The sequence below is a fragment of the Oncorhynchus mykiss genome, chromosome 15 (genome assembly GCF_013265735.2).
Source record: "Oncorhynchus mykiss isolate Arlee chromosome 15, USDA_OmykA_1.1, whole genome shotgun sequence".
NCBI classification, from domain to species: domain Eukaryota; kingdom Metazoa; phylum Chordata; class Actinopteri; order Salmoniformes; family Salmonidae; genus Oncorhynchus; species Oncorhynchus mykiss.
The window spans coordinates 66,975,156-66,987,212 of NC_048579.1; the positions used below are offsets into that span (position 1 = coordinate 66,975,156).

Genomic DNA, 12,057 nt, shown 5'->3' on the forward strand with positions numbered 1-12,057 from the left:
TAAGTTTCAAGTTCCTCGGCGTGCACATCACAGACAAACTGAAATGGTCCACCCACACAGACAGCGTTGTGGAGAAGGCGCAGCAGCGCCTCTTCAACCTCAGGAGGCTGAAGAAATTCGGCTTGTCATCAAAAGCACTCACAAACTTCTACAGATGCACAATCAAGAGCATCCTGTCGGGCTGTATCACTGCCTGGTACGGCAACTGCTCCGCCCATAACCGTAAGGCTCTCCAGAGGGTAGTGAGGTCTGCACAACGCATCACCGGGGGCAAACTACCTGCTCTCCAGGACACCTACACCACCCGATGTCACAAGAAGGCCATAAAGATCATCAAGGACAACAACCACCCGAGCCACTGCCTGTTCACCCCGCTATCATCCAGAAGGCGAGGTCAGTACAGGTGCCTCAAAGCAGGGACCGAGAGACTGAAAAACAGCTTCTATCTCAAGGCCATCAGACTGTTTTAAACAGCTACCTAACATCGAGTGGCTGCTGACTCATCTCTAGCCACTTTAATAATAGAAATTGATGTAAAAAATGTATCACTAGCAACTTTAAACAATGCCACTTAATATAATGTTTACATACCCTACATTACTCATCTCATATATATATATATATATATATATACAGTGCCTTGCGAAAGTATTCGGCCCCCTTGAACTTTGCGACCTTTTGCCACATTTCAGGCTTCAAACATAAAGATATAAAACTGTATTTTTTTTGTGAAGAATCAACAACAAGTGGGACACAATCATGAAGTGGAACGACATTTATTGGATATTTCAAACTTTTTTTACAAATCAAAAACTGAAAAATTGGGCGTGCAAAATTATTCAGCCCCTTTACTTTCAGTAAAGCAAACTCTCTCCAGAAGTTCAGTGAGGATCTCTGAATGATCCAATGTTGACCTAAATGACTAATGATGATAAATACAATCCACCTGTGTGTAATCAAGTCTCCGTATAAATGCACCTGCACTGTGATAGTCTCAGAGGTCCGTTAAAAGCGCAGAGAGCATCATGAAGAACAAGGAACACACCAGGCAGGTCCGAGATACTGTTGTGAAGAAGTTTAAAGCCGGATTTGGATACAAAAAGATTTCCCAAGCTTTAAACATCCCAAGGAGCACTGTGCAAGCGATAATATTGAAATGGAAGGAGTATCAGACCACTGCAAATCTACCAAGACCTGGCCGTCCCTCTAAACTTTCAGCTCATACAAGGAGAAGACTGATCAGAGATGCAGCCAAGAGGCCCATGATCACTCTGGATGAACTGCAGAGATCTACAGCTGAGGTGGGAGACTCTGTCCATAGGACAACAATCAGTCGTATATTGCACAAATCTGGCCTTTATGGAAGAGTGGCAAGAAGAAAGCCATTTCTTAAAGATATCCATAAAAAGTGTTGTTTAAAGTTTGCCACAAGCCACCTGGGAGACACACCAAACATGTGGAAGAAGGTGCTCTGGTCAGATGAAACCAAAATTGAACTTTTTGGCAACAATGCAAAACGTTATGTTTGGCGTAAAAGCAACACAGCTGAACACACCATCCCCACTGTCAAACATGGTGGTGGCAGCATCATGGTTTGGGCCTGCTTTTCTTCAGCAGGGACAGGGAAGATGGTTAAAATTGATGGGAAGATGGATGGAGCCAAATACAGGACCATTCTGGAAGAAAACCTGATGGAGTCTGCAAAAGACCTGAGACTGGGACGGAGATTTGTCTTCCAACAAGACAATGATCCAAAACATAAAGCAAAATCTACAATGGAATGGTTCAAAAATAAACATATCCAGGTGTTAGAATGGCCAAGTCAAAGTCCAGACCTGAATCCAATCGAGAATCTGTGGAAAGAACTGAAAACTGCTGTTCACAAATGCTCTCCATCCAACCTCACTGAGCTCGAGCTGTTTTGTAAGGAGGAATGGGAAAAAAATTCAGTCTCTCGATGTGCAAAACTGATAGAGACATACCCCAAGCGACTTACAGCTGTAATCGCAACAAAAGGTGGCGCTACAAAGTATTAACTTAAGGGGGCTGAATAATTTTGCACGCCCAATTTTTCAGTTTTTGATTTGTTAAGAAAGTTTGAAATATCCAATAAATGTCGTTCCACTTCATGATTGTGTCCCACTTGTTGTTGATTCTTCACAAAAAAATACAGTTTTATATCTTTATGTTTGAAGCCTGAAATGTGGCAAAAGGTCGCAAAGTTCAAGGGGGCCTAATACTTTCGCAAGGCACTGTATATATATACTGTACACTATATCATCTACTGCATCTTGCCATCTTTATGTAATACATGTATCACTAGCCACTTTAAACTATGCAGCTTTATGTTTACTCATCTCATGTGTATATACTATACTCGATACCATCTACTGCATCTTGCCTATGCCGTTCTGTACCATCACTCATTCGTACATCATATATCTATGTACATATTCTTTATCCCTTTACACTTGTGTGTATAAGGTAGTAGTTGTGGAATTGTTAGGTTAGATTACTCGTTGGTTATTACTGCATTGTCGGAACTAGAAGCACAAGCATTTCGCTACACTCGCATTAACATCTGCTATCCATGTGTATGTGACAAATAAAATTTGACTTGATTTAAGAACAAATTCTTATTTTCAATGACAGCCTAGGAACAGTACCTTGTTAGGGGCAGAACGACAGATTTTTACCTTGTCAGCTCGGGTATTCGGTTACTAATCCAACGCTCTAACCACTAGGCTACCTGCTGCCCCGATGGTCTGATGGTCTGATATACCATGGCGGTCAGCCAATCAGCATTCAGGGCTCGACCCACCCAGTTTATAATTGTCTTTAATAATGCAATGCCAATAGATCCATTGATGCTTTTGCACTACGCCCTCTGTGGGTGAATGTGTGCAGTTACAGTACTGGCTGTTTAATAAAAGGCAGCAGCAGCACCTTAAGGGTGGCAGGGTAGCCTAGTGGTTAGAGCGTTAGACTAGTAGCTGGAAGGTTGCAAGTTCAAATCCCTGACCTGACAAGGTACAAATCTGTCGTTATGCACCTGAACACTGACCCACTGTTCCTAGGCCGTCATTGAAAATAAGAATTTGTTCTTATTTAACTTGTTGCCTAAAGGTAAAAATAAAAGGTCCTCAAGTATGATTAAAGTGAAATGATGTTGCCACGAGCAGCTCCGCAGATATTCTGATGAGTGAGATGCCGGACAGTAGGACATGCTCTAACACAGTATCTGCCCATATGCACAGTTGGTTTCAAACTGTTACAGCGTGGTAGGTATAGGACCAAAACAGTGGAGAATTCTACCCTCGCTCTCCAACGCTCTTAGTTGTTGTGGAAATTGACACACTATGCTGTTTACTTTGTGCACCCATTGTCATATTGCTGAGTGTACCTTTACACCATATTGCTGAGTGTACCTTTACACCATATTGCTGAGTGTACCTTTGAGTGTACCTTTCCACCATATTGCTGAGTGTACCTTTCCACCATATTGCTGAGTGTACCTTTCCACCATATTGCTGAGTGTACCTTTCCACCATATTGCTGAGTGTACCTTTCCACCATATTGCTGAGTGTACCTTTCCACCATATTGCTGAGTGTACCTTTACACCATATTGCTGAGTGTACCTTTACACCATATTGCTGAGTGTACCTTTACACCATATTGCTGAGTGTACCTTTACACCATATTGCTGAGTGTACCTTTCCACCATATTGCTGAGTGTACCTTTACACCATATTGCTGAGTGTACCTTTACACCATATTGCTGAGTGTACCTTAAAGGGGGAGTGTTTGGTGAAGAACTAATGACTCTACACATGATGAACAATGATAGGGATACCTTTGGGCAAAACAAAAACAATATGTTTCAAAGATATGGAGAGCTTCTAGTTACCCGTCTAAAATGGTTGTCAGTCAGTGGTTTGAACAGAAGAAACCAGAGTAAGGTGAATGAATCAATGTAACAATTGTGTTTTAACAAGTGAAAAATAAAAGAGGTAAAAATATCACACACATGGTTTTAATGTGCAAATGTGGATTTTTTTTTGCGTGCAAATACTTGCAGATGTGGAAAACAATGTATTTCTTTGACTATGGCAACATCTGCCTTTGAGGACAGACTCCATGACCGCACCACATTCTATAGTCTGTTACCAGTAAAATGACAAAGAAAGAAAGAAAGAAAGAATGAAAGAAAAAAAGTATTGTTTTGCCTTCTACCAAAAACGGAGACTTAAAGAGCAGACTGAATATTCATTAGCCCTGCAGGATGTAATTAGATCAGCGAGTGTAAACACCAGTAATAGGTTTTTTTCACCCTGGGCTGTTTACTTTCAGAGCAGGAATTGGTCTTTTTTTCCCCTCCACAAATCCCGTAATCACCCCCTTAGTCCCTATGGGGTTGTAGCCTATGTAGTCAGGCCAGGTTGCTATGTTCATTTCCTTAAGTCCTGAATGTAGGCGTAGTTATTAAATATAATCCATACAGTTTTATTAGGGGGGCTAGACCAGTGGTTCCCTACTCCAGTCCTCCAGTACCCTCAACCGCACACATTTTTGTTGTAGCTCCAGACAAGCACACCTGATTCAACGTGAGTTTGTCCGGGGTTACAACAAAAATGTGTACCGTTCGGTGTACTCGACTGGAGTTGGGAACCACTGGGTTAGACTCCTGCTTAAGCCTACTTCAGTTCCCACTTTCCTGCGGAGACGTTAACAGAAAATGTATTTGGGGGAAAAGAAACCTTCCAACCGGTTTGACTCCAGTCCTGGCATATCATACGATAAAAACACATGTCTGGTGGAGCCTAGAGGTCCACATATCCATGGTTTTTCATGGATGGTGTGTCTTCCTGAAAAATTAAAGGAGAGCTGCACACTCTAGGAGCTCAGAAGCAATCATTTTTTAACCAACATTTTGACAGAAAAGCTGTCTTCATCAGGGTATGGTGTCTCTTCCTCTCTTCTTTCCAACCCAAAACCAGGGGCTGTGTCCCCTTCTCATGTGTCACATGGCTCCAACAGGGAATGATGGGAAAGAGGAAGCATCTCCCCATCAACTAAGGGCAAGGGAAACAAAACAAGGCTAAAGGTTCAACCGTAAAGGTTCTGTTGTGGTCAGGGGGGGTTGGGGGTCATGTTCAGGATCAGGGTCAATGGATGAGAGGGTTAGAAACCTTCTCTCTCTCTCTCTCTCTCTCTCTCTCTCTCTCTCTCTCCCTCTCTCTCCCTCCCTCTCTCTCTCTAACCCTCTCTCTTTAACTATTACGGTCCTTACAGTCTCCCCTCCGTCTCGTGCCATCTGTTTTCCCTCTCTTTCGTTCTTCCCTCTCTCTTTCCTGGGCTGTGGTGGATTTACAAACACAGAGTTCCGACAGGAGAACAGGCCTGGGCCCAGCTGGTGCCCAGTGGGGCCTCGCCATTTGCAGCATGGTTTTCAAGCCACATGCTCGCCAGGATGAATCATATACAACAACAACGCCTCACAATATTGATCCTCCTCCTCGCCGCAGGGTGTTACTACAGTTCATTAATCATCACCTCTCCATCTATTCATCTACCACTCTTTTTCTGTCCCCCTTTAGCTCCCTCTTTATCGCTCATAGCTCTCTCTCTCTCTCTCTCTCGTGCTCTTCACCTTATATTTACCTCTCTCTACCTCCCTCTCTCATTTCCTTTTCTCCCTATCCATCTGTCTCTCTCCCTCTCTCTCTAGGGTTCCTCCCTCTCTCTTGTAGCTCCACAGGCGCCACTGTATAACCAATTAATCAATGCTATGCATAAACATACAGTAAAACAGGATCATTTAATATAGTGGGTCCATTTACATTGAGCAGAATCAACACTCTAGACTTTTGAACACACTTCACCATTAAAGGGGGTTGCAGGAGGCCAGACATCAACAGAGTGGGGCTTTGTCTGTTGTGGGGATAAGGCATAACTGTCATTAGTTAAAAGAGCCATACATGCATGCTACAGCTTAGGCTATATATAAGTCACATATATAGGCTATATTTGCTTAAACATATTCAATAAATCTCACAGTCAATCATTTTAATAAAAACATGACATTGGCATTGTTTTTGAATACATAGTTAGACAAAAAAAGATATTCCTATTTTACAAACTGGCAGCTATGGTATCTTTATATGACAGTGGGCTGGTTTATTTAGGCAGGCTAGCGCACTGAATATATGATTCGTGAGGCAAGAGTGCGTTAAATAAATAGCCTACGTATTTAAGCACCTATCACCTCTCTCAATGCTACGAGCTCGACCATTGAGAGCGGAGGAGGGGCTTTGCACATGCTCACGGTCTCTAAAACCACACGCGGCTCCTACCAGTGAGTATCTGTGACGCGGATGAGGATGCAAGCACAGAGAACAGCGAAATGCGCTCAGCTGTACGCTAACCAGGAGGCATGCCGCCCTAGTTTCGTCTCAAAATAGCCCTGACCCGACACGGCGCAAAATGGGTTAAAAGGAATATGGCGTGGATCGCGCAAACTTTCAGACACTTTGTTTGTACATGGGATTGGGTCTCTTAGTGTTGCGGAGCGGCCAAATGAGGAGAGGAGACAATACAGAAACGGAAATTCGCATCTAGTATTTTTCTTTACTTTCCCCCACCCTATTCTCTTTTTAAGACATGATTACAGAGTTGGTGTGTAGCGCGGTGGCATTGGTCCTCTATCTCAACACACTGAACGCGGATTTCTGCTACGATGACAGGTATGACCTCCCCTAGAGCCGTACCTATGGCAACATCATCAGCTCCACTTGTCTGTCATCTTTACAGTCTCAAAAACCCCTCGGGTGCAAGCAGTTTCTCGAGGTTCGCTGCGTGTCTGGGTGTTTGCATGTTCCATTGTCTATTCATGCTTATTTGTGTTATCCCATGAGAGCATTAGAGATAGAGTCATGGTTCACTCCCCTCAGAAAATGTCACTTTGTTTAATGTAAATGCGATTCTACTTTGTTTAATGCAAATGCTTTCTCCTGTTGCATTGAACAAACAAGCCATTGTTATTGAAATCAATATACTGTCGCCTACAATGACGCATGAAGTGACACAATAACAACAACGGGGATATGTAGGTTATAAATTCATTATTATACATGCATGGTTCCTTCCTTTCTCTAATATCGGAGTAACCAGGACATGCAGCCTCTGTCATTCTCTGACAGAGTGAAGAAACGGGGACGGGAGCTTCTTTGTGTTGTCAAAGCACATCCCTGACAGGAGGAGAGGGATACTAACACGCTTCTTGCCCGGTTGTAATAATGCTGCTCTCTCCGGGGAAAATATCACATTTAAATGGAAAGACATGTTATAATTAGAATATATTTGTCGAGTGCAGCACGCTTGCATGGCTAAATATGTTGACACAATCCTGGAGTAGCCCATGCTTTCCAGGACTCATTGGAACGCTATTATCCAGAAAGCAAGCGGAGAGAACAATTCATTTGGATTGCAGAACGTTTGAGACTCCAATTTGGACATCCATCCACAATTGAGTGTAGGGTTAAATAGTCCAACTTTAGTTTTAGGCATTGGGGATTGTGATGAGAAATTAAAACTACAATAATCATTATCAGAATTGAAATTAGGCTGAAAAAACGATTGCAGCCTATACTGTACTTTAAGATGAGCAAGCCTTCAATGACATACTGGGGCAGCAGGTAGCCTAGTGGTTAGAGCGTTGGGCCAGTAACTGAAAGGTTGCTAGATTGAATCACTGAGCTGACAAGGTAAACATATGTTGTTCTGCCCCTGAACAAGGCAGCTAACCCACTGTCCCTAGTCCCTCATTGTGAATAAGAATTTGTTCTTAACTGACTTGCCTACTTTAAGATAAAAAAAAACCGACACACTAGTCTTAAGTTTTTTTTTCTCACTGTTTCTTGATTAAATCAATGTATCTTTGTGGCTCATCATGGGACCCTTGCTACTGGGTGAACTAAAAGCAGCAGGACTCCTACAGATGTAGGATCTTAATTTGATCACCCTGTTGTTGCAGGAAATGTCATTCACAGCAGGAAAGGCAAACTAAAATGTGTAGTCTATTCAAAGTTTAAAAAGGCTTCTAAATTTAGTAATTTCCACTTTCAAATGTCAGACTTGATTTGCCCTGACTAAACATGTATAAACCCTACAAAAATGTTCATTAATTATAATCAACACAATAATTCACATTCCCTGTTGCTGCAGAATTATTTTCCTGCTGTGAGAAACTGGTCAAATTAAAGCCCTACATCTGTATATGGGCATAAATTAGCTGGGCTCCTGGAATTCAGTGTAAAATCCCCATAACAAATCTATTTCTCTCTATTACAGCTCACACAGATAAATCATTGTTCCAAGTTTATACACATCATACCAACAGGTTTTGTCCCTGGCCGGCGACTCACCACTAGAGAGTTAGGAGCAGTTGGGGGCTCTGGTTAGCTTTACTAACACCTCCTTGGGGTCACAGACCCTTCACTGGTTGTCAGTACTGCTCGTTGAACCCTATGTGCAGCGGGTTGCACGGCCTACTCTGTTAGAGTAATGGAGTATCCCTCTGTGTGTGTGTGTGTGTGTGTGTGTGTGTGTGTGTGTGTGTGTGTGTGTGTGTGTGTGTGTGTGTGTGTGTGTGTGTGTGTGTGTGTGTGTGTGTGTGTGTGTGTGTGTGTGTGTGTGTGTGTGCGTGCGTGCGTGTGCGTGCGTGTGTCTCATGTGCAGTGTGCAGACACTCATCGAGCAAAACCTAGACAAATGTCTCGAGATGACCGAGCCTTGTGTGTGTGTGTGTGTGTGTGTGTGTGTGTGTGTGTGTGTGTGTGTGTGTGTGTGTGTGTGTGTGTGTGTGTGCGTGTGTGTCTGTGTGTGTGTGTGTGTGTGTGTGTGTGTGTGTGTGTGTGTGTGTGTGTGTGTGTGTGTGTGTGTGTGTGTGTGTGCGTGCGTGTGTGTTAATAAATGACGGAGAGAGAAAGAGAGAATTTGTTGGAGGGTAGTCTGTCTGTCTATTTGTCTGTCTGTCTGTCAGTCCAGTTACTCTCACATTGCTGTACACTTTTCCAGGATATGAGTGACTGTCTATATAATTACACAATTCTGAATGTACAAACAAAGCCCTCTACCGAAGCCCTCTACTGAAGCCCCTACTGAAGCCCTCTACTATGACTGCTTTCTATTACACTACCTGTATCTGACCATGTCACAGTGGAGTGAAGAAAGGCATCATGGCCCTCTCATGAGTTCATGACTAACTGTCAGTGTCCTAGCCACAACTCCCTGTGAGTCCACTCAGTGTAAGTTCAGCACTGGTGACCCTCTGTATCTATCAATGTCACTGTGATAATTTACACCCCTGGGAGAGAGAGAGAGACGGGAAGAGTGAAAGAGAGAGCGAGGAGAGAAGGAGAGAGAGACCGACTGTGTTCAGGCCCACTGCTCATGTACGGGGAAAGCTGAATACCAATCAGAATCCTGACCTCCATAGTCATCTATCAAACGGCTTCCTTTGACAGAGGTCAAGAGTCGCATGCTCCCTGGTCTCTCTCCCGATTGTTAGTGGAGAGAGCTGCATTTGTGTTTGTTAGGACAGGGCTGAAAGCAAGCAAGCACATCTGTCAAGTCTGCATTCTTGAGAAGACAGTCTTTGTATGTCTTCTTGACACTGTGCTGCTGTTCAGTTCTGTACAGGAGCGTTCTGGAGGCCGAAGAGGAGGAGGTGGAAATCACATGGTGGTTCTAGCTCAATGGGATGTTCTTGGTGCGTCTCTGTTTTCTCAATCACGTCAAATGTTTTTCCTGGGCACAGGGTTGGCCCTATGTCAGCCAATGGTAATATCAATAAAAAGCCATGTGTTTGAAATGACTGGAGTTTTACTGGCACGGGGGAAGAACGCGAGCCAATCATTCTTCTACAAGGGAAAATTGAGCTCAATTAGTATTGTGAGTATTCTGGTGTTCAGGAGCCAAGCTGAATGGTTTCTCTACAAACTAGATCAGGGACAGAACATAAAAAATACATTTGTATGTTATGTTTTTATTCTGTTGTCACTTATGAGGAAGGCCTTCCAGTACAAGAAGGAGGCAGGGTGATGTCTCAACAGGAGAAGATTGACAGCCTGAGAGCTGAGTTTATAGATTAGGAAACTCTCCCCTGAAAGCTCTTACAAAACGCATCATACTGTGGCACTTCCTGTATTTTGAAAGTTCTAGGTCTAGAAAACTTGATCGTTGACATGCAACACATCTTGGGACTGTATCAACAGGGGACTAAATCAACCAATACCAAAAGATAGTTTTTGAGTGGTATTTTCCTTTAACAAACAACATTGACAGCTGAGCTGGCATCACTAACAGACTGATCAAGTGGTATGTGTCTGAGGAATACGATAGTAGAGGAAGTCCTATTGACACCAAAGGTACAAGTGCGAATTGTTCTCTACAGACAAATGAAGCGTCTTCAGGAAGCATCCTGAAATGGAATGTCTAAGTGACTTTTAGTATTCCTAGTGATGTATCACCACACATCTGTGATCCCAATCGCGTCAGTCCCCCCCCCCCCCCCCCCCCCCCCCTCCACCACCACCACCACGTAACCCAGAAATGCATTGTAGGTCCTTAGGGATTTGCAACAAAAACATCCCCCACACTTCTTTCAGAGGAGCAAAACAATTCAATCTGTGGGGAGTCGGGTGATGGCAGGGAGTAGTTTGGTGTGGCTTAACTGTGACCGAAATGGTTTCCATATGCATATCCACATGCATTTGGAAATTCTGATCCATATTGTATGTCGGAAGCCCTCTCTAACTGTTCTATCGTTGCCTCATGACACTGCCCCTTATTGGTGTAGGCTCCAATGAGTTAAGTCAGCCTCAATGATTGATTGAAGCGCTGTCTCAGGGAACAACAGAGGCATCGATGGGCCACACGCTTAGTCATCTCCCAGCACAGTTGGGCTTTTAATTGCGCAATTAATGACTCAACATTGCTTACTATGGAGCTCCTGGAATCATCGGGAGCTTTGTCACGGAATCAACTCCAACACTAGGGAACTCCTACTCTCACTCCCTCTTAAAAGTGCCAACAGTCGGACTTACGTCCATCGTAGCCCAGTCAGGGAAGGAAGTGGTGTTTCGTGAGGGCATTGTTGTGTCGGTGGGTGAGATTTACTTTAAATGTATCAGCGCCCATTGAAAAACGCAAAGGGCAAGAGAGTTATTTTCATCAAAACAGGGATGTATGAACTTGGTGTTCGCTCTATAACTTTGTACAGTTAGACTACCGGGTTTGCTTCTTTGTTGCTTTGTAAAGCAGGATACATTTGCCATTGATATGCCTCAACTGGTTGTTTGGGAAAGGCGTTCAATAGCCTTAATGGCACTAAGAGTCAGGAGTGTGACGGTTGCAGCTGCCTATTGATGAGTGTGATGGTTGCAGCTGCCTATTGATGAATGACGGTTGAAGCTGCCTATTGATGAGTGTGACGGTTGCAGCTGCCTATTGATGAATGACGGTTGAAGCTGCCTATTGATGAATGATGGTTGCAGCTGCCTATTGATGAGTGTGACGGTTGCAGCTGCCTATTGATGAATGACGGTTGCAGCTGTCTGTTGATGAGTGATGGTTGCAGCTGCCTATTGATGAGTGTGACGGTTGCAGCTGCCTATTGATGAATGATGGTTGCAGCTGCCTATTGATGAGTGTGACGGTTGCAGCTGCCTATTGATGAATGACGGTTGCAGCTGTCTGTTGATGAGTGTGACGGTTGCAGCTGTCTATTGATGAATGATGGTTGCAGCTGCCTATTGATGAGTGTGACAGTTGCAGCTGCCTATTGATGAATGATGGTTGCAGCTGCCTATTGATGAGTGTGACGGTTGCAGCTGCCTATTGATGAGTGTGACGGTTGCAGCTGTCTGTTGATGAGTGTGACGGTTGCAGCTGTCTATTGATGAATGATGGTTGCAGCTGTCTATTGATGAGTGTGACGGTTGCAGCTGTCTATTGATGAATGATGGTTGCAGCTGTCTGTTGATGAGTGATGGTT

The 12,057-nt window shown here is 43.7% G+C and overlaps 1 protein-coding gene across 1 annotated transcript in view; it reads left to right on the forward strand.

Moving 5' to 3' along the window:
- Nucleotides 1–6,309: 6,309 nt before the first annotated feature.
- The window catches only part of LOC110499851 (protein O-mannosyl-transferase TMTC2-like), an 83,984-nt gene continuing 78,236 nt past the window's right edge, over nt 6,310–12,057 (forward strand). Inside the window, exon 1 of the mRNA XM_036945028.1 lies at nt 6,310–6,745. Within this exon, the coding sequence (XP_036800923.1) occupies nt 6,663–6,745 (83 nt within the window). The 5' untranslated portion in view covers nt 6,310–6,662. The remainder of the gene's footprint in view (nt 6,746–12,057) is intronic.